This window comes from Amphibalanus amphitrite, unplaced genomic scaffold (genome assembly GCF_019059575.1).
Source record: "Amphibalanus amphitrite isolate SeventyFive unplaced genomic scaffold, NRLGWU_Aamphi_draft 001506F_arrow, whole genome shotgun sequence".
NCBI classification, from domain to species: Eukaryota; Metazoa; Arthropoda; class Thecostraca; order Balanomorpha; family Balanidae; genus Amphibalanus; species Amphibalanus amphitrite.
In genome coordinates, this window is record NW_024882999.1 from 25,623 (window position 1) to 49,456 (window position 23,834).

General features: G+C 46.8%; 2 protein-coding genes across 2 annotated transcripts in view; one reads left to right on the forward strand and one right to left on the reverse strand.

The window, feature by feature from the left end:
* Window positions 1-23,834, reverse strand: part of LOC122373507 — a 71,219-nt gene continuing 47,385 nt past the window's right edge. The window contains exons 2-3 of the mRNA XM_043351636.1: window positions 1,509-1,649; window positions 1-940 (exon numbers count right to left, since the gene is read on the reverse strand). Coding sequence (XP_043207571.1) covers window positions 539-940; window positions 1,509-1,547 — 441 coding nt within the window. The 5' untranslated portion in view covers window positions 1,548-1,649 and the 3' untranslated portion in view covers window positions 1-538. The remainder of the gene's footprint in view (window positions 941-1,508; window positions 1,650-23,834) is intronic.
* The window catches only part of LOC122373506 (autotransporter adhesin BpaC-like), a 29,174-nt gene continuing 8,064 nt past the window's right edge, over window positions 2,725-23,834 (forward strand). The window contains exon 1 of the mRNA XM_043351634.1: window positions 2,725-3,120. Within this exon, the coding sequence (XP_043207569.1) occupies window positions 3,117-3,120 (4 nt within the window). The 5' untranslated portion in view covers window positions 2,725-3,116. The remainder of the gene's footprint in view (window positions 3,121-23,834) is intronic.

Sequence of the window (23,834 nt, forward strand, 5' to 3'; positions counted from 1 at the left end):
TCCGATGACCCATTCCTCACTTTGAATCAATCCGCGCCCCCTACAGGCACCGACATCGCCCTTGCAGACAGCACCGACGATAGTCGCACAGGCACGTGGCGAGCTAGTGTAACTGTAGCCGCGCCTTCAGCCACGAACACCAGTTTGTGCCGGATCAGCCAGCCACGGAGCAGAGACGGCCGGCAACGAATCGGCAATTAACAGTGCTACATATCGACACGGTCACAAGAGGCGAGGCGTTAACCCAGCGCCCACTGCATTGGTCGCCAGTGGACCCACTCAGTCACTAAGCAATCATCGACAAAATACGTCTTTTATCGGCCAGACATTGATCTGTTCATTAATATGAAGTGTCCATCCAAATCCACGCTATCCGCCACACAGCAGCTATCGACGGTAGATACCCACTCCAGCGGCAGCTGGCCGCGACTCACTGACACCGGCTAGAGACAGCTGACCGCTGAAATCACCAACACTTCGGCAGGGTATGAGCGGGTCTCAGTCAGATCCCAGGCATGAAACCCGTCCCCACCTTAGCTCATCTGGCAGAGATGATGAAGAGGTGGTAAAGCTGTGTCATGTCGTCCGGCTGGATGTCGCTCACCAGGGCCTCCTGACAGGTGCTACAGCTGACAGAGTCGAGCGCCTTCTTCACCACGAACTCTGCGATGTAGGTGACGATGTTGCCCACCAGACGACAGCCCAGGCTGGAAGTCGTGCTCCGTGATGATGTGGAGTGCCGTGGCACCGTTGTCTGAGGTGGTGGAGGCCGAGGTAGTAAGGCTGGCTCCCCGTCCGCTGGTCGTGTGACCGACTGCCAGGATGCTGGTCGTGTCGAGGGCTGCCACTTTCCCTGTGCTGCCGGGCCGGACGCCGCAGCGGTGGAGCAGGTGCCGGAATATCCCGCAGAACTGTGCGGCACTGGGGTTGTTCCAGCCACCTGGAAGGTTCGATTAGTATCAATAAAATATGGCTAATAGTGTTTAGTGTTAACATACGCCAGGCACAAGTGTTGTATTTGTTGTTAACACATTGTTGACACACACGCACACGCACACACACGCACACACACACACACATGTTGGCAATGGTAAAGCAGTCTCCGGGCATTTGGTAATAATTTTTTGCACTTATTCTGGTTTTAGTGACTGATGGGCCTTTACCCACGCATGACTGGAGGGTGGGGCTCTACAGAGCCCCTCTCCTGTTTTCTGCAATAAAATATTTACATTTATATATTGAAAAAAAATAAAATATATATTTGTTGCAATATTTCTAAACCACTAGACGTGTCAATACGAAACTTGCAGTACCTTCGGCTGCATCAATCTGAAACATTTTATAGAAATAAAAATTGTGTAGCTACCATAGGTCGGCCGTAAATGACGTCAGAGTGATCAGTGAAGTCATATTCTGCCATTTTGATGCAAGAAATTGAACTACAGCAATCGCTCTCGGTGACAGATAACCTGTAACAATATAAAAAATCAAGAGTCTGTAGCTTTTACTTGCCAATGCAGGGTGATCTCTTGACTCTTGAGCCTCATCCCTGGTTTGTCAGCAATCAAATCCTGCACATCTATTTGGCATCTTGATTCTTGAGAGACTGAGAGGCAAATTTCAATTTCAAAAGATACTAGTCTTCAAAGCTGAAACATATTAACAGTTAGTCAGATCAAAACAAGGCCTGTAGCATACAAGTGTAGGATACTGGATTTGCACACAGTACACACTACAAAATACACATAGCAAACAGTGAGATTACAGTCATGGAAAAGCATCAGGTTTTTAAAATAATAGTTTACACAGACTTAAATACAAGAATTTAAATGAGCTTCAAATAAAATGAGAAGTGGAGTGAAGTACCTAACAAATAAGGGTATCCATAAATCTGGTGCCACCGTCGGCACATATAAGGTTGGTAGGTTGTAGGTGGGTAGGTTGTAGGTATGGAGGTTGTATGTAGGTTGAGGTTTGTAGGTTGTAGGTTAGTTAGGGTAGTAGGTAAGGTTAGTTCAAGTAAGATTATGATTTTTATCTTCCTTGGACTTCATATTTACTTGTTAGCACTTAGCATTGATGGTAACGCCAGATTTACTAATACCCTATTTACTGATACTGATAACAGGTGAGCCAAAAGAGCATGAAGTGTAGTTTAAGCTTTACAATGTGAAAACTAATTAGGTAATGACAATCTGTCGAGTTTAGGTGCTCCAACTAACGCACATTTTTACGTCACCCCTGTGCTGTTCATTATTGGGATCAAATGTGCGACACGGTTCACTGGTGCAGATATCACGACGTCTGGCATTTTCACTATCTATCAGCTCTGGTTGAGGGTGAGTGTGGTATGCCACTGCACTCTGAACCCAGAGCGGATAAGAGCCCCCGAGGCATCTAGCATAGTGCATGGATTTTTCGTTTGGCACTGAACTACTATTTCATACTAACTGATGACATTAAGTAAAGTACTTATTTAAAACCTATAATCATAAAACCTTCTTACTTCATAAATATTGTCCATTGAAGGCAACAGTAGAAAGTGAGCAGGCAAAGCAAGTGTAGGTAATGAGTCTGCTTTCCGCTGCCAATGTTCTGGTACCTATCTAGGTAAGCTTTCTTTGTGAAAAATCCAACACATCCTCGAAGGTTTTTACTACCCATCTGTAGTAACAGGGAAAGGGATTTTTACCACTCATTCGTAGTAAACACGGCCGTGTTTAGCACCATATTGTAGTAAACGTCGCGGGTGGCATTTAGCATAGGGACAGCCGGGAACCGGAAGCTTGACCGATTAGTGATGATTGTGTGATTGATATTTTATTAATATTATGAATATTAGTTAATAATTTGTGTATGTATTTAAAAGCGATACAGATAAATGATATTTTTAGTTGTTTTTGTACTCCATGTTTTGATTTTAAGGCACCATTAAATTGAGTTTTGTTGATGTGTTTGTGAATTATAGAATTAAATTCACCACTTAAGCTTTGACTCAAATTCAAATCAGTTTGGTCGTTGGCGTCGTTGGCGCCCATCTTGGTCTTGGCGTTGGCGTTGGCGTGTAACAGGTTGACAGGTCTTTTGATATTGGATACTTTGCCATCGGATTCGTCATGGGTAAGTCAACAATTTGGCTAGTTCGGGAGCAGATTCTCAGTTATGAATGTTTTGTTGAATATGACAGCATGGGTGCTGGTGCATTCGGCATCTGGAAAATGTTGGGAATCGGTAAAGTTTGAGCTGGCGTTACCATCCACGCTAATCCAAATCGGTGAATGTGAAAGTGACGCCAGGGCCCTGTTTCACCGTTGCTAGTAGCTCGCAGCTATCACACATGTGATATCACCTGTGATAGCAGCTAAGCAGCATAGTAGCAGCTAGTGGTGTCAATCGGAACTTGAATCTTCGGAATTCCGATTTTGTCCAATGTCCAATTCGGAATTCGGTTGGACAATGACAGCAGGCTTTGGACAACTTTGGACAATCGCTTGCTACACCTCAACATTCTTATAAAGTAATCGTGTTTAGCATTGATTGGCTATTAGAAAGCTCAGCTTTCGATATGATTACCACTTTTGAGCTGGTAACGATACATTAAAAGCAAATTAAATAACCGTGTTGAGTGTAAACTATTGCCTAGATGTCGGACATTTTTGGACAAATGGCTGGCTTGGACATTTTTGGACGGACAGTCGACGTAAGTATTGGACATTGGACGGACATTGGACATATGTTTTCTGAAATTGACATCACTAGTAGCAGCAGCCATGAATGGCCATTCTGATTCTCCCCAAAGAGGAATAATCTGGGATAATTTTGTGTTCTTGCTATACTGGACATGTCCCCTGATAATTATCTGGTCCCCGATGATTCTCCCTAATTTTTTGGATGCCAAATGCACCCCATATTGGGCATTGATTGGACATTGATTATCTTTATGTTATTTTCCGTGTAGTAGCCAGTAGGTAGTCTGGTACCTTGAGATGAAAGCTTCTTAAGGTCATTATATATATATATATATATATATATATATATATATATATATATATATATATATGGCGGACACAATATTAGAAGCTCAATCATTCGTCTTAATATGTATTTTAAAGGGACCCTCCCACCTTAACATTAGTTTTGAGTTGAGATAGCCAAGTTTGCGGCCAGGCTCAGAAACCACCATTTATCCTGGTCGCAACCCCCGCAGCTTTATGGTGTTCAAGAAATTTCTTCCCTTTACTTGCAGGGTGGGACCAGCGTGGTCCCTATCTCTTAACCATTACGGGAATCTGATGACGTCATCAGGCTTTTGAACGTCCGTTAAATGTTTGACTAAAACGTTTTGTAGCACGCGGTGGTAGTATATGCTGCTTTGCGCGCAACAAATGCCGCACTTTCAAATAAAGTCGCTAGGAACAGCGGAGATCCCAAAAAGTAAACAAAAGTAAAAGTGTAATATCTTGAAAACCGGTGAATATTTTTCAATGAAATTTGGTAGATATTCGTTTTTGCTCTTTCTGAACCGAGTGACATCACTTTCATGCCAATTCATTAACTTTTTTGAAGGTGGGAGGGTCCCTTTAAATTAGACTGATGCGTAAATGAAACAAATTGATAACAAATTGATAAGTAGCTAAAAACATCCTTAGAGCAGCTAAAACAGTTGTAGGTATCTTAAAAAAGGACAAACGTTTAAATTACGCACCGCGAGAAAGGCCACGTGAAATAACGCACTTTGTTGAGAAAAAACAAAATGTTTAGGGCACTTTCAGAACAACTGAAATTATCGCCTTGACTAAAATAACGTTTAAAGCACTGACGAGAAAATGTGAATTTGTTACAATATACATATATATATATATATATATATATATATATATATATATATATATATATATATATATATAGGTATTAGTAAGCTTGGTGTCCCAGGAAGATGCCAGATTGGGACGACTGAGATGTATAGACCAATACAAACCTAACTATCCTGACCTAACCTTACCTACAACCTACAAACCTACAACCCAAAACAGTATCTGGCATCTTCCTGGGATGCCAGGCTTAGGTACTTATACCTATATATATTTATACACACATACCTTGCTTTCAAGGTGTTCGGGTTAAAAAAAGGCCACTTGGTCTGAGGATCCCACTCTCATCGAGCTCGTAAGGATATACATTCTGAATTTAGGGAAGAGGATGTCGTAGATCTTTTGTTCTTCCAGTGTTTGTCCAGTCGCGCCTTGAATTGGTTCACCAATGTCGCTGACACCAGGGAGTCTGGGATAGATATTGCATTTAATATTCCATTTTCAGCTGTACTACCATATTGTTTAGGTTAGTGGAAACATATTAAGCTCAGTAGCATAGTCTTCGGAGAGTCAAATTGGAGCACAGTCTCTGAAACAAACAATACTAGCATTTGCAAGCAAAGTTGACTCGCTCAATAAACTGACCCATTGCAAAAAAATCACTTTCCAATGTTTTTGTTACCTCTATACCAGATGGCAACAATACATCGCAATTAAACCACTTTTGGAATGTAAGGCATTTTTACATGTGAAAATGGTAAGGACATTTTAGAAACCAGGTGCTTGGGCATTTTCTGAATTTGACAATGTCTGTGTGTAGCGCATATCTGAGAAATCAGGAAACATGGCAGTCATTTCGCACTTTTTTTTGGTAGCCATTAAACTAGTCTTGCTTGCCGAAGCACCTCGGGTCAAAGTGTAAACTAAACAGTGAATAATTGTCATATTAATGAAGAAACCTCACAAAATCATGTTTTTTGCTATAATTTAAGCCCAATGATAATGGCGCCCACCAAACTGAACACGCGCACCGACGGGGGGGGCGAATATCCGTCCCCCCCCCCCCGCCTGAGGTTTTTCGCGAATAGCGGGAAAACCGCGGCGCGTAGCGCCGCGAAATTTGGTACGACTATTCCCTCATCAATTTTACACATGGTGTGCAAGTTTGAACCTCCTAACTTTTAAGGTCAGGTCACTTTGAATGACCCAACCTCAAGTCACTTCTTTGCAACTTTGTCACCATGCCAGAGCTATAGTAAATGTCGGTGGTCTTTGAAAGTCGCAGGATGTTATGAGGTCATTAGTAGCTACAATTTGTTTATCTCGGAATTTTGATATCGGTGACCTAAGGTCAGGTCAATTTCGCGACTTCCCCATTATAAGTCAATGGGGGGAAAATCAACTCCCTGTTTCTACCACTAAAACAGGTCGGAATGGCCCCATATACCATACATGGCTTCATATACGATCAACCTTCACTATCTTGAGGTCTGTTTTGCTGTTGGGCAGCTGTAAGGTCATGTGACATCATCAAAGGTCACCAAGTTTTTTGCCAATAACTCCGTACAGGAGCAAGATACAGCCGCGCGGATGGTCTCATTGTGTTCAGCTCGTCAAGACGCATCAAATGATATACACGATGACCTCAAGGTCACGTGACCTGAGGTCAACCTTTGACCTTGATCTTTCGAGGTCAGCAAATATATATATATATATATATATATATATATATATATATATATATATATATATATATATATATATATACATATATCATTCGATGCTGGTTGACGAGAGGATCACGATGATGCCCTTCGTTTGTTCCTATCTTGACTAATTTGAAACTTATTCGAGAAAAAACTCTCCATGTCTAGTGCTGCCATTTTGACTTTTTTGACCCCTGTGACGTCATCTTTGACCTGACCTAAAAATGACCTTAGTAAAAATTGTAGACCTTGACCGTGCGTATCCGATGCCGTTTACCGCTTGTCGCTATCGTCGCTATCTTGCTTCGTTCTCGAGATCTCGGGGGGGGGGGGCGGTCATCCGCCCCCCGTCGGTACGAAGTTGGCGCAGATCCCCGTCGGTGCGCGTGTTAATCAGCAATTTGTTTCCACAGTACCTGTTCAATCTGTAAGGGTTATAAAAGCAAGAGCACAATTGTGTCATAAATAGGGGAATTGGGCGTTGACACGGTTCCCCAAGTAAACATGTTATTGATTTTTGGCGTTTATGAAAGGTATCCTTAACCCTCGCCCGCACATGTGGCAGGGGTTGCCCCCCCCCCCCCCAGGTAGTTTTCTGTTCTGCACTTAACATTTTAAAAGCTAGAAACCTGATTTTCCATATAGCTGCTTCTCTTTCCTTTCTTAGCGTCCACTGAAAATTTCAAGCTTCTGTGATTTTATGGCTTCGGAGATATGACCTTGTTCTTCAGGCCATGTCATGACCCAAATGACAAATACCCAATATCTTGTGTTGGATATGGGTCTTGTGAGCTCTTGACACCTTGATTTTGGCCGTTTTGCCAGTTTTTCCTCCCACCTATCATGGAATATGTGGTTTGACAATGTACAGATGCCTGGGTCAAGGTCAACCTAGGTAATCTAAAAGCATTGCGTTTTAGGCAAGCTGAATTTACTTCTCGTGAAGTTTCTTTGACTATTTTTGGTAAAAGCTTCTCAGTTCATGATCTCATGCAATAGGGCCACATGAACAATCAGTGCACACATCAGAATACACACAGACATGCCAACACCTATCATTGACCTTGACCTGAAATGACCACAGCCAGCAAAAACCTAGTCGGATAGTGTGGCAAAGAGGTTCTAGCTGGCTTGGCACCACAATACGGAAGCATCATCAGTATATGATGAGCAACGCTCTTGATATTCGTACAGTGACTTAAAACAGAAACATTTTTTAGTTTGACCTGACCTGGAAGGTCAATGCCTGATCTGATGACGTAAAATTGGGTATCATTGGATTCATCTCTTCCCAAAGAATCTGTTCTTTACCGCAAAGCTTTATCTCCAGCAGGAACTAGATCATGCCCCTCTGTCTAACTCCGCCCCTGGGCCACGTACAAGGGCGGCGCCACCGTGGGGGCAGTGGAGGCCAGACTATGTTAAATGTTTTGCCCCACAAAATTTGGCTGATGTTGAAACTTGAAAAGTGAACAGAAGAACTGGGGAATATTCGTGATAGGGTAGGGTATGATGATGCAAACAAGGCTAAAAAATGTAATAATTTTGAATAGCAACATCTAGGGGCAGGGTGCTCCTGGATTCTGCAGATCGGGGTAGGTATCAGAAAACAGTTAACCCTCGCCGGCCGAGGGGGAAGGGGCGGGTGCCGCCGCCCCCCCCCTAGGTTTTTTCGCGATAGCTCAGAACACGCCGGGGATAGAGAGCTAACACTAGGCATACCTGACCTTTGATTCAAGCCGAATATTGTAACACCAACCGCATTTCGGATCAGGTTAGGTCACTGACCTATGACGTCATAAGTGAACCTCTGCACGGTCCTCAGGGCCCTGTTTCACCGGTGATAGCAGCACGCTACTATCAAATTGCGCGAGCTGACGTAATGTGATGAGGTCACACTAATGACGTTTCGTGTAATCCGTGAGCTGCGTTTGGAACAGAGTTGCTGTCCCGTTGAATGCGTTTGATAACATTTGTTTGATCGCACGGGCGTGAAGATGTTAGCAGCAATATTTGATGACATCACACAGATTGACGGCGTCATGGCTTGTTGATGTTTCCATGGAAACCCAATTTGACACGGTGATCACCGGTGAAACAGGGCCCTGAGGTCGCAACTTCGCATCGCCCTCAGTGCCAGAAGAACTTTCACAGGAAGATGAAACTGGACTTTACTTGAGCACGTAGTGTTACGTAGTATCCTCCCCATTACGTGGTATCCTCACATAGGCGTAGGAACAGGGGGGGGGGGGGGCAGGCGGGCAAGTGCCCACCCACTTTTCGAGGTGGGGGGCCAACCATGTGTTTTGGCCGACCCGCTTTTTACTTCAGGCCCCTCGTCTCGATTTGAGAGGACGTCGTCACCTTCCAGAATAAACAAACTCAGTAAAAATAAGTTTCACGAATCCCCACGCACGGACTCCAAGGGGCCGTGATGGATCCAAGGAGGCCCTCTGTTCATACTTGTCAGTCGAAGCCCCTGAGTGATGGCCTGAGAGGCCCTAGTGGATCTGAGGAGGCCCCAATATCCACACTGGTCTGGGGAGGCCCCTGACACTGGCGGTCTGGGAGGCCCCTCTATCCACACTAGTCAGAGGTCTGAAACTGGTGTTCTGGGAGGTCCCTCCATCCACACTAGTCAGAATAGACCCGTGACACTGGCGGTCTAGCCGAGGCCCCTGCCCCCTACCCTCACTAGTTAGAGGAGGCCCCTCTATCCTCAATAGTCAGAAGAGGCCCCTGAGACTGATGGTCTGGGAGGCCTATCCATCTACACTGTAGTCAGAGGAGGCCCCTGAGACTGATGACCTGAGAGGCCCTTATAATCACACCAGGCAGAAGAGGCCCATGAGACTGATGGACTGAGAGGCCCTCCTATTCATACTGGCCACAGGAGACCCCCAAAACTTTCGGTCTGGGAGGTCCCTCAATCCGGCACCAGTCAGAAGAGTCCCCTGGGACTGATCGCCTGGGAAGCCCCTAAATTCACACTAGGCAGAGGAGGCCCCTGAGACTGATGGTATGAGAGGCCCTCATATTCACACCAGTCAGAAGAGGCCCCCGAGGCTGATGGCTGTGAGGCCGTTCTGTTCATATAACTGGCCACTGGAGGCCCCTGAGACCGATGGTCTGAGAGGCTCTTATATTCATACTGGCCACAAGAGGCCCCTGAGACTGATAGTCAGAGAGGTCCACTCCTAATGAATCTGAGGGGGTCCTCTATCCACATTTACACTTTTCTAGGGAGGCCTCCGAGACTGATGGTCTGAGAGGCCCTTTTATTTATACTGTCCGCAGGAGCCCCCTGAGATTAATGGTCTGAGAGGCTCTTCTATTTATACTAACCAGAGGAGGCCCCTGGGATTGATGGTCTAACAGGCCCTTCTATTTATACTAGCCAGAGGAGGCCCATGAGACTGATGGTCTGAGAGGCCCTTCAATTCAAACTAGGCAGATGAGGCCCCTGAGAATGATAGTCCGAAGAGCCATGCGGCGGCAACTGGCCGTGGCCATATTTCGGCTCGGTAGGGAGCTCATGAGAGCACCTCAAGGGCTCCTAAGTAGACACGCTTATCCCCATAAGGGTGCCACGCCGGCTTCTGAAGGCTCCTTGTAGGCATCCAAGGGCCCTTTCCGGCCTCTAACGGCTCCACCCGCCTGTGATGGCTCCACACCAGTGTTTATGAGCGCCACACAGCGGCGCCTTTGAGGGCCATACTAGTGTCTCTTGGGGCCCTATATCGGTGGCTTTGGGACCCCACACCGGCGCCTCTGTGGGCCACCACACCTGTGCATCTCAAGGCTCTATAGGTACATCTGAAGGACCCACACCGACACCTCTGAGGGCCCCACACCAGTATCTCGGAGCTCTGAAGGCCCCACACCGGTGACTCTGAGGACTCACCGGCTCCTGAGAGCACCATGTTGATGTCTAACGGCTCCACAAGGCCACTGAAGGCACCACACAAGCTCTCACTGAGCTCTAATGTTCATGTACCGGCCTCTGAGGGATTTAAGCCAGCGCATTCATAGCTCCACACCAGCAATTGTAAGGGCTTTGCACACTGAAGTATCTGAGGGTTCCACACCGGTGTCTCTAAGGGCCACATACCGGCATCTCTGAGGGCCCCATACCGGCGTCTCCGAGGGTCCACATCTGGCGGGCACCCATCAGCGACTGAAGGTCCCACACTGTCGACTCCGAGAGCCCCATCTGCGTCTGGGAGCACCATGCCGTCTCTAAGAACCACAGCGGCTCCTCCGTACGAAAGATGGGCGTCTGCATGCCAAAGGGGAGCGGTTCTGAGACAGTAGGGCACCTACGTGCAATAGAGGGGCGCCTATGAAGCCCATAGGGGCGCCTCAATGCGAAAGAGGGGAGCCTCTGAGGCCGACATATATGGGCGTCCACATGCAATAGAGGTCTGCAAATGCAATTGATCAATGCCATGGGGGTGCATTCATAAGAAACAGGGGCGCCGGCATGGCAAAGAGAGGCGCCTTCAAGTGTCCATAAAAGAGATACGCCTATGATAAGCGCACATTGAATGGGACAACGGGGCGACTGTGGGACCCATAGGGATGTCTCTGATGACTATACATAGGGCGCTTATATGCCAAAGAGGGCGCCTATGAAGCTAATGTGGGCACCTGGGAAACGAGGAAGACATTTGTGTAAGGGTTTTCAGGGGTCATGCGCCGTTTGCGGCAAATAGATTCAAAAAAAAAAAAATCGGAGGGGGAATAAGTTTTAAAAATGGTGCGGACTTTCCGCACTGTTCGCTTAAGCGGTTACGCCCATGGGTACATCTGCCCGATCTCAGAAGCTAGATTTGGACTTGGAGGTCATACTTAAAAGCAGACAGCAGGATGAGGCAAAAGTTGGAGGCCCCCTGGAAAAGGAGGCCCCTTGACAGGGTGGCCCACCCACTTTTCATTATGGTGCCGGGGATGATCTTAAACAATCTCAAGTGCATGGAATTGTGATTTGATGCACTCCTTGGAAGGTCCAATGCTTCACATTTGCAGTGTTGACCTTGCGTGTCGTCATTTATGACGTCTGCGTGACGTCAATAGTCATATTAGTTTTTCGTTAATAACTCTTAATGAAATTGAGCTAGAGAGTCGGGAAAGCCACCAATGGACTCGGGAAGACCTGCTGAATCGAATGATATGCGATATGACCTCCTACCAATTTCGTGACCTGAGGGGCTCTGACCAGACCTTGACCCGAGGTCAACACTAAAGTTGACCTCACCCGAACAAAAAGTATGCATTCGACGCGCCTGAGCAAGGCGAACACGATGATGCTCAAATCGCGGCTCTACGGCCATTTTTGGGCGGTTATTTACCTCTGAGGTCAGGTCAAGTTCCCCGAGGTACGGTTCGGTTTTTGATGAATAATTTCGCAAAAAAAAAACGGCCGCAGAGCCGCGATTTTGGCAGCATCGTGTTCGCCTTGCTCAGGCGCATCGAATGATATACTTTTTGTTTGGGTGAGGTCAACTTAGGGTGCTGACCTCGGGTCACGGTCAGGTCAGCGCCCCCAGGTCATGAAGTTGGTCAAAGGAGGTCATATCGCATGTCATTCGATTCGGCAGGTTTTCCTGAGTCCATTGGTGGCTTTCCCGACTCACTAGCTCAATTTGATCGGAAGTTATTGACGAAAAAGTAATATGATCCCAATGACGTCATAAATGACGTCACGCAAGGTCAACTTTGTGAAAGTGACGCGTGGAACCTTGCAAGGATTGCATGAAATCACGATTCCTGTGTGCTTGAGATAGTTGGAGATCGTTTCCGGCGCCAGAATAGCAGTTTTCATTTTTAACTTATAACGTTAAGGTCACGAAAATGACCTGACCTTATATGACCTTTAGGAAAAATCTGAGATATACAAGTTGTGCGGCTACTAATGGATACTAGGTCCTGCAAGTTTCATTTCCCTGTGAAAGCTCCTCTGGCAGTGAGGGCGTTGCGAAGTTGCGACATCTGAAGACCGTGCAGAGGTACACTTATGACGTCATAGGTCAGTGACCTGACCTGACCCGAAAATGCGGTTGGTGTCAAAAGATCTGGCTTGAATCAAAGGTCAGGTATGCCAATTTTCAGCTCTCTATCTCCGGCGTGTTCGGAGCCATCACGAAAAAAAAACATGGCCGCCCCTCCCCCCCCCCCCCGCTCGGCCGGCGAGGGTTAATAGCATGTGTCAAAATGTTGCAAAATGTATATTAAGTGCGGCAAAACAAAGGCAGCTATCAATGAAAATCACGATAATACGACAACCATTGAAGAATAACGCCAACAGCGTCAGTGGCTTGGGTGGCTTAGGTTCTAGCGTTTGCCAGTTTCTAGTATCTAGTCGGTAACAAAGGCTTTTGTACTTTTTTAGTTGTGGTTTGGATCAATTCTACTACGTGGGGAAATATTCTACTATGTAGTTGTATCCAAAGGTGTTTTTGTCACAAATTGAGTTTTTTTTGCTAAGATTGATGACAAAAAAAGCCAACCTAAAAATACTCCAGATTACAAAATGTAATGAAGTAGCGAGTTCTGCTACGAAAATACAGCAAATGTCACATTTTGAGAAATTTGTTACAAAATGAGCATTTTTGCTACACGATTAAATGTAAGCCGTTTTTTTTTTTTTTTTGTTCATTATCTCAAGTTGATCAGAAGTTATCAACGAAAAACGCCAGTGACGTGAAATTACCTCAGTGCTATCATGTGACGCCACAATTGCTCCTATAACGCAAAGCTAAGACACTGGGTCATATAAGGAGTGCATATTAATTACAAGTTTTGACATGTTTGGAATGAGAATATGAGATCATATCGTTTGTAATGGGAAATGACGAGTTTCACTGGTTCCCCATTGACTTATAAAAGGAAAGCAACGTGACTGGTCACTGACCTAACCCCGGTTGACCCGATTGCAAAAATCTCAGAAATACAACACGTGAAAACCCGGAGGCTTATCACTTTCCGAAAGTTTTATCTTCCTGAGGACTACCTGGCATTGGCATTGTTGCGAACACGTGACATTTTTTGACCATGCAGAGGTCCACGTATGACGTCATAGGTCAGTGATCTGACATGACAAAAAACATGTGACATGTCCCATGGGATCCGGCTTTAATGAATGAAATGTCAGATATCCCAGATTTCAGCTCTGTGTCTAACGTGTCGACAGCAATCGCAGTTATTTTTCGATGAGATCATCTCTGAGGTCACTGGAGGTCACCAAAGATAAAATTATGGTCATAGGAGGTCCATAAACATCGAGCGCCCTTCGCGCCTCGAACCCGGACTTTTCCAAGCGGGGACGTGTGCTCTTACCACGCGGAGTCCAATGCTCTACCGACTAAGACGGGACCGGCTTGGTGGCGATCAGAGGTGACTGCGTCGAGCGATAGCATCACAAATACCCAGAGAACATGCACACGTCTGCTTGATCGGAGGAGTGCAGGCTGCGAAGCCCACGTCATCGGGCGCGCTCCTGATCACCGTCTTCAGCCCCGAACAAGCAGAGACACTGCTCGGACTAGACCGATTCATAGAAGAACCAGTGACCTGCGAACCAGACCCCCGACAGAACATCATGGAAGCTCTGACACACGCCACGTCCCTGGCCAATGTCCCTGAGGAGATCTTATTAGAACTCCACTCCCAGGGCGTGGCTGGGGTACGCCGACTCTGTTCTAAAGATGGGCAGCCACACACAGGCTTGCGCCTCTCCTTCATTGGAAACGCGATCCCGGACACCATCCGAGCGGAATTCCAAGATCTCCAGCTCCGACCGTGGATACCCAGCCCGCTGCTGTGCCAGCACTGCTAAAAGTACGGACACAGTGCCAGGCGATGCCGGACGGTGGTGGAACCATGCTGCCTCCAATGTTCCGGGAAGCATCCCACGGCCACCTGCAAGAACAGTCACCGGCGCTGCCTCCACTGAAGCGGAAACCACGCAGCATAGGAGCGCAGCTGCCCGGTGCTGCAAGCACATTTCGATTTAGAAGCAGTGCTTCTCCCACCACCAACCAGGACGGCACCAGCAAGTGGTAGCTGAAGAGGAGTGCCATCGGAAGACACTGACTACCTCTGACAAGGCCATCCAGATTCAGCCCGAGACGGAGCAGTGTCCCAAAATTGAGTTTTGTCTTGGGTGTCAGAGAGGAAATTACCTACCAAAAAGAGGGGAGAGAGTGAAAAACTGCTGATTCGATTAGATCCAACAAGTGAAAAATGTAGGATGCTTGATGCTGATCTGGGCATCCGCCCAACTGCTCTTTCTATAGGTAAAAAATCTAGTTTTTTTTGGTGGGAGTGGAAAATTGTTCTTAAAAATTGGTGGTGTGAGTGGGAAAATGAATTTCATTTGGATGTCGTTTCCCACCCAAATCGACAAATTTTGGGACATTGAGACGGAGGAGACCGGCGAACAGACACGCCGGAGTCCCGGACTCTGATGTGGACGACGGCTACACAAACTATCCGGAAGAAACCTCGCGGCTAGAACAAAGCAACCCAAACTGTTCAAGAAGAAGCCGAGGAACCCATCGAGACTGAGAGCGCTGCACCATCCAGAGCTTCAACGCCGCAGTCCACCAACTCCGCGAGCCGCCTCCAGTGCCGCCCAGACGGCCGGTTGCCAGGCTGCAAAGCCAGAGAGAGGCCAGCCGAATTCAAAGACAGCCCAACCTCTCCACAGTGCCCGGCTTCTCCCCCTGAGAGGCCCGGCGCTGGTCAGCCAACACCGGCAGCCACAGTACCAGACGAGAGCAGCCACCGACTGGTGGAGGCGGATGACCGCCCAAATAAACGTCTAGCTGCCCCGATACTGAAGCAGACCAGCAGCCCAGAAGACAACGCAGGGAAACTCCAAAGCGGCCAAAATGTACCGCGAGGTGTAAAACCTACGCACCATACTGTACTGCACTGGTTGTACCAAGACAACGTAACCATCAAAATAAAGAAGACGCCAACTCGGCCGATATCGCTGTAGGCGGCAGGCCACGCCACGAAATATTAACAAACAAACACAACAGCCTGTAAGATGAACTAATTATCTTTCTATCTGACGTCCAGGGCTGCGGAGTCGATGGATTTTCGGCGACTCCGACTCCGACTCCGACTCCGGCTTTCAAAAACCAGCTCCGACTCCGACTCCGGGCAGAATTGTCGACTCCGACCGACTCCAACTCCCGACTCCGACTCCGCAGACCTAGCAGGGCTGCGGAGTCGACATATTTTCGGTGACTCCGACTCCGACTCCGGCTCGGGTTTCTAAAATCGACTCCGACTCCGACTCCGACTCCGGTCACAACTGTCGACTCCGACCGACTCCGACTCCGACTCCGACTCCGACTCCGCAGCCCTGCTGACGTCAGTACAGCACTTCAAAGCTTAACGCCAAAAAGTATGAATTTAGTTGCCCGACCCTCTATTGTTTTCCAAGTTATGGCAGGGCCTCCTCTAACATGTTAACTGGGGGGGGGGGGGCGAACCCCGCAGTAATGCCGCTGCCCCCCCCCCCCGTGGAGCTGAAATCGAGAGTCGGGTCGCTTACCAGTTTTCTATTTTTTTTAAGGTTTTCAAAAAAATCGTATCAGGGCTGTGACGAAAAATAAGTGGCCTAAATTCGATGAGAAAACAGGATTAGGGGGTACCCTAGGTTTGGCTCCTGGAGCCTCTGCCCCCTCCCCCCCCCTGTGAAAATTCCTTAGAGGAGGTCCTGAGTTATGGGAACATTTTTGGCCGTTCGACTATTTTTTACTTGTATACAAGCAAACTAAGGGTGGCAGCTCAATTCTGACTTACGGAGCGAACGCTGGCGAAACACTGCTTTCGACATACCCATCGTTAACTTTTTCCTTTTTCCGCTGCCCATCAAAAATAATGTTAATAACTTTCCTGCGGAGCGCAGGGCTGTACTCCTCCCAAATAATAGGGGTTTGAAGTTTGAGGGTAGAGCGTAAAGGCAGCCGCCCTCCGCTGACCTCGCCAAGCAACTGCTCCGGGTCACGACCTGACCTCTCGGTGGTATGGTTGTTGTAAGGTTGTAAGGTCGGTTGTTAGAGGATATGGCACAAAATTTTGACGGCCTTAGATTTGACGGTTACGCACGGCAACAATATTCGCTTAAAAATAAATGTTCGGGTAATTCTGGGCTGGGACACCCTGTATGTTTTAGCTTATAGCCAGGACGGATGGAAGCACCAACGCTTGAAGAAGCTATCCCAATTAGTGCTTGCCTTTTCTATAACACTATGCAACAAAAAATGAAAAATTTCTGTTCCTGGAAAGCGACCGAATTTTTCTTATTCATTGGGTCCTATTATAACCGAAATGGGCATTAGTTTTGATCTGAAAATGCTTTTCCGGTTTTCAGAGACGATTTTCGATTTTTGGCCCCGAAATTCGGTTTTTGGCCCACCGTGTCCGATGTAATTGAGTAATCGACTCGCGGTAACTTTCATCGCCTTTCCTATGCCACAAGCTTTCGAATGATATCTGGTTTTGCATATTTGCGTGCAAAAATAACGTCATAAATCTATGTTAACCCTCGCCCGTAAACGGCGATCTGCCACCTTCGCCCATGCAGGGGGGGGGGGGGTTGGTGCGACCCCCCCCCCCTTGGCGTTTGAAAACGGAGCGTCGTAGAGCTTAGCGGAAAAGACCAACGGATTGCTCTCGCCGAGATCTCGCGATTGGTGGTATATTTTTTGGTCCTAGGTCAACATTTGACCTACTTTTGACCGGTCAAAGGTCAAATTTTCGGAAAAATAGACTTTTTTCAACTTTCCGCGGCGATTGCGGCAAAACGGTGGGAGATATCGACTTGAAACCTTCACTATCGTGTTCCTTGATCAATTCTCTATCGTTTGGTATGTATTTCGTTTCCCTAGCTCTAAAAATGGCGCGTTGGGAGCGCCGGAAGTCGGCAAGGTCACAGTCGGCGGCAGAAATTCGAAAAATCAAAATTTAAATTTTTGAAATCTGATTGTATTTTTGGATTTGGAAGGTCCATTTGCTCCCTATAGAAGCTAATATTGCTGCATATTCCCATTGAGGTGACAAGAATTAGCAAAATAGTGGTTCGGGCGCTTTTCAAAAATAGTACCGGACGCTGTTCCTCTTGTGACGTCATAGCTCCGTGACCTGACCTGACCCGGTCAAGTTTCTTATACCATATGATAGCCAATACTTGCCCCAACATGCATGGGAAGTTTCATCACGATCCATCAACCGATGTCCGTACCACCGGCAGGAAACCTCGGGCGTTGGCACTCAGTTTGTGAAAATCCGGCCGGAGGCTGTTCCCTTTGTGACGTCATAACTCCGTGACCTGACATGACCCGGTCAAATTTTTTTATCAAAAGATGCGCAAGGTTTGCCCCATAAGGTACCCAAAATTTGGCGGCGCTGCGCGCCGCCGTTTTTTCACTATTTTCGAAAAACCTCAGGGGGGGTTGCACCAACCCCCCCCCCCTACATGGGCGAGGGTTAAAGTAAGAAAATGTTGAAGTTTTGTAAAAATTTGACATTTTTTCGATTTCATTTCAAAATAGAGGAAAAACTAAAGGCCCCATCCAAATTCTGAGCCCAGTTCCTTGAAGAGCATTCAATTTCCGTTCGGAAGGTACCTTTTTAGTGCATTTTATCGGATTCCTGTGGCGTCCAGATTGAGTTAACCTAAACACATATCCTAAGTCATATCACATAGCATTAACCTGATCAACTGAGGTCATTTTGTTAACCCCTTGTGACCTCGGGTCACACGCAGGAACTTACTTTTGAGCAGTCCTGTCGCTCAGAATCTTGATCTGTTGGGGGCCCGTTTTTCAAGTGACTCAATCTGGACGCCACAGTAAACCGATAAAATGCACTAAAATAGTACCTTCCGAACGGAAATTGAATGCTCTTCAAGGAACTGGGCTCAGAATTTGGATAGGGCCTTTAGTTTTTACTCTATTTTGAAATAAAATCGAAAAAAATGTCAAATTTTTACAAAATTTCAATATTTTCTTACTTTAACATAGATTTATGACGTTATTTTTACACGCAAATATGCAAAACCGGATATCATTCGAAAGCTTGTGGCATAGGAAGGGCGATGAAAGTTACCGCGAGTCGATTACTCAATTACACCGGACACAGTGGGCCAAAAACCGAATTTCGGGGCCAAAAATCGAAAATCGTCTCTGAAAACCGGAAAAGCATTTTCAGATCAAAACAAATGCCCATTTCGGTTATAATGGGACCCAATGAGTCCAAAAAAATCGGTCGTTACTCAGGAACAAAATGACTGTTGCATAGTGTAATCCATACTGAGACCATAGCGCTATTGCATAAAACTTACGACACCGGATATTTTACGAATTGTCTTAGAATCGTACTTATTCTACGCCAATCTGTTTCACAAAGGTCTTGAAAATAGTACGGAGAGCAAGGAATTTACTCCAGCACGTGACGTAACTTTTGGGGGCTTCTGTTGCATATAAGTTAAGATTTAAGAAAAAGTAGTTCGCCAAAACGCGCAGAAAATGTCGCAGATGCGCCAAATGTGTAAAAATCGTAAAATATTCTACGGAGGGGGTAGGCTTCTTAGATTTTAGCCGAAAGTCGGCTATTGCAGCTGTTTGACACCGAATTCCAACTTTTTGAGTCCTTATACAGTTATGAATGCATATGAAGGTAACTCCTTAACACACTGATGCTTTCTTATCCTCGAACAATTTATAGAAAGACTGCAACCGCACCTCTCATTTCTCAACCAATGCGATAGCATGATATAAGCATAGTCGTACCCGACAATTGTACTACAACGGTGGTGACTGACGTTAGACCACGCTCGTAGCTCGTTTGAGGAACTGCAGACGCATTAGTCATCAAACATATCAGCCGTGTCGATGTTTATTTCTGGTTCCCACATTCCGTTGACGATTTTAGTGAACATCCAAACACACTCGCCTCAGATTCTAGCACGTATGTACCATACGTATTCAGAGAACGTCTGTGCACCAATACGGCCGCGATTCAAGTTGAGCTAGAGACCCACGTAAACTTGACATGTCACTGTAATCGTAACACGAAGAGCGCTTTTTAAAAAAAGGAACAAATGATGCTGAGCTTGCACAGCCTCACTTTTCCCGAGTGCGCCAACACCGGGATAAGACGCTGCTGATAGGACGATTTCAACGAAGGTAGTGACTCTTGGCGTAGCAGCCGCCATCTATCGGCGATTTATCAGAGCCCTCTGTCGGCTGAACCCAGCGGGATTCTTCAACCTTCATGTAGAACAGCCGAATGCCGTGGTCAGAAGACTCCTCCACGACACTGGCGGTCGCAGCCGCTCGCAAAAGGGGGGGCCAAAGTCACACTCGCGGGACATAACATTTATCAGTCACTGGGGGGGGGGGGTGATCGGCTAATTTTTTACGTCCACGAGGCGCCGCGCAGTTGGCATTACTTATGCTTCATCCACCTCATTCTTGCGTGAAATCTTTAAGCATTTAAGGCAAAGGCACCAGTTCCATTTCCCGTCCCACGGTGTTTCCACCGGTCGGGCCACTGCACCACGGCGACGGATCGGTGTAGCATATACTGGAAGGTCGGGTCGGGCACGCGGATTCATGACCTTACCAGAATAAAACAATTCGGAAAAGTACGGATACCTCTTGCTTTGAACAAGCATGTGAAACCCAGAGATCATTTTCAGACTACGACATTTACCCATATAGCTGTTTAGCGGCGGGAGAGAATAGGTACACCGACCTCTGGAGACCCCCAGCCCCACAGGTTCCTGGTTTTCAAAACTGGCATCTGAGGGCCGCGCACGGCTCGCGCGGGGCCTCGCAACGGCTCTATTGGGGCTCACTCAGCCTGCCTTATAGTCCTACTGCTAAAAAGACTGGCCCTGAGCCCTAAAGACTTCATCAGTCTCTGCCAGCCCCAGGACCAACACCGGCTCATGGGGTCCCGACGTCGAAATATGAGGGAATCTGCGCGGGACCATCAGGACGTAAAGTAATCTCGATCAGGACCAACGTACGGCTGTGCAGGAGTCTGCGTGAGCCCTGTGATCTTCAGAAGCCCACCCATGTATGTTTTCACTTAGAGGCCAGTTTAGGGCCCTCAGAGACCAGTACAGGGCCTGCAAACTGCAAAGGCCAGTAGTTTGAGACTATCAGAGACCGAGTTGGGCTCTCGGAGGCTTATGTGGGTCCTACTCATTACAGGCCAACATGGGGCCCTCAGAGGTCAGCGTGGGGCCCTAAAAGACCGGAATGAGCCGTCGTTGGAACCCAGAGGCCAGCAGAGGGCCCTCAAAGGCCAAGATGAGCCCTCCTCAGAGGCCAATGCAGGCCCTTAGAGGCCAGCATCGGGTCTTCAGCAGCCAATGCGGGGCCCTCATTGGCACCTAAATGTTCGTCTTGGGACACCAGAGACAGCAATAAGGCCACTAGAGACCGGTGTGAGACCCTCAGACGCCGGTTGGGGCCCCTGAGGCCGGTAAGGGGTCCTCATAGGTCAGATGTGGGGCCTCAGAGGTCGATGTGGGCTCTTAGCGGTCAACGTGGGCGCTTGACCGCCACTGAAGTTCCCTCAGAGGTCAGTGTTGGACGCTCAAAGACCGGTGTGGGCGTGTTTTTTTAGCCTCGTGACGATCGAATCAGGGCCAGGGTCCCATACACCTATGGGGGCCCATCGGTTGCTTGAGGGGGGGGGGGGGCAAATGATATGATGGCCCCCTTTATGTGCCTTGGGACTGGGAGGGCATGGCCCTGATGCCCCCCGCGACCGCCACTGTGTACACATTACATACAGGCCTCTGAAATTACATACTAGCTAATGCAAACTCTATGCAGGCCCCGGAGATCCCACGCTAATCCTTAAGAAACCAAGCCGGCATACGGCGTCACCACCGGGCTTCTGAGGTGCACAGCACCAACCCATGAGGTCTTACTTTAGTGTCTTAGAGCCACGCTCCTTTGGCAGGGCCCACCCGCCACTGCCGAAGAGGTCTCATGCCAGCCATTGCTGGGCCTACGAGAGCCTCAAGTAAACCCACGCTGATATTTCATGTAAGATGCGGCCATACTCGTGAACCGATGCCAGCGACGCTGACCGCCAAATTGACAGAATACGAAACTTACCCCACTCATGAGTGAAATTTACGTCCTTTGATGGCGCAAGAAAGAAAATGAAACATACAAAAAGCTTTTCTAGGACTTTTGTTCGATCTGAAAGGTGGGGCCAAAAGATAGTATGGCCCCACCTTTCAGCACCAAAGGGGGGCCATGGCCCCCGTGGCCCCCCCCCCTGGGACCGCCAGTGCTCCACGAAGTCGGATAGAAATTCCTGAAACAGAAATAAAGATGTCGGTAAGTATCAGAAAGACTAGAACGAATGGATTGAGAGGAGATCATTTTCGAAGGCAAAGTGGCTGACAGAGCATGAAATAGGAGAGAGGACTGAGGGAATCAGGAAAGAGGCGATACATATAGACAGAGGCGGAAAAAGTAAATCGAGCGAATAATGAACTTTTTATGACACCATGTATCTCCTCGCTCTCAGCCTTCTTTGAATGCAAGCATAAAGGTCTGTGACTGTGCCCTGCTATACTGGTAAAGTTGACTTTTTAAAGCCAATTTTAGCCAATGCATTTAATTAAATTTAATTAGCCAATTTTAGCCAGTGCCATTTAATTAAATTTGATTAGCCATGTCATTTAATTAAAGCCTGGGAATTGAAAGTAATCAGCAATTCACTGGCAGATTCAGAATAGTCCAGTAGGTATCTAGATGCTATGCTGATATGCCCTTAATGCTTACGTTTGAAACTGAAAAATATCACGCAAGCCCACAGACGAATAGGTAGGCATTCATCTTGTAATACCTAGCTTAAATGCATTCTGTTTTGTGCCTACTAATTCAACGCGCGAAAGCATGTTGCTTGCAAATATATAATTAAACGTAATTTTGTGGATTTTGAAATGATTTTAATGATAAGACACCTGACACCATATCAATATGATATGGCATTTCAACATACCTACCTAATTGTAGATAATGGTGAAGAAAAAAGCGACAGAACATTGGAATGTTGCGAGTAATTGAGGGCTGAGGCTAATAAACACGATGCCAAATTCAAAATACACCAAAAGAAAATATAGATCAGGAATTGTAGCGGCATTAGCTTTAACCATTAACTATTGAAAAAGCTCACGATTGGTCTGAAAGGGCTGAGCAGTGAGCAGTGTGCTGCCAATGAACCGACAATTGTTCACTAACCATTCGCTATACTAGAAAACTTACTTGTTAGTCTGGGCCCTGGTTATCTTAATTCTTCATTTTCAGCCACCAAATGATGATCTTGTTCGATCTTGCAAGCCAAGCTGGACACTTGTCTTGAAATTCTTCTTTGGAATGTTGTTTACTTTCGTGTCCTACCTAGCAACCACCGGACGGCGAGTGTACAAATCTCAGCTTACTTAATTGGCGAAAGGTGGCAGTAGCAGCTACGGCACTGTTCTAGACGGATACAGTGCACTCAGTTCTATGCAAATTTATGTAGAATATCGACTGAAACCCATAGTGAGGGCAAATTATCTATGATCTTAGAATATCCCACACTCCCAAGATGCCACGATCGATGTTGTTTACCAAGCCGACCGCCGCTTGATGTGGGAGGGCGCATGAATATTGAAAAGTACGAAAGGTTTTCTAAAGTCGCTATCAATTCAAGGTGATTTGAACCACTTATCCAGACAACGTGATTCACACATTTCAGTACACTGGAACTTTAATCGCTTTCATTATTGTCACCATTCTTCTGCATTTCGTGCTGAAATCCGGCACTATTTTCATTCATGTATGACGTCATACCTAGATTTTCCAAATATTTACGAAGTAGGTCACGGCCTTTATGCAACAGGTTTTACGGTGTTTCGTAGAGTATGGCCGTTTCGTAAAAAAGTTAAGATCTACTCCGGTGGCGTAAATCTTATGTTTATGCAATAGCGCTCTGGTCTGCAAGATTTTCGTCATGATGAATGTTGCTCCTTACCTCTAGTATCTTCCTGAATGCTGATGCCCTTTATAGTGTATCCAGGAACTCCCGTTGACAAAATTTCTCACATCAGTCTTTTTTTTTAACTCATGGCCGATTCCCGGGTAAGTTGCTGACCGGGGCTATGAATAGCTGGGGGCTATGAATAGCCCTCCCCCCTAACTCCGAAATTACTGTGCCGATTGTCAAAATTCAAACGATGCATGGTAGCCTTGGAAAAACTCGAGCGAAACCTAATTTTATT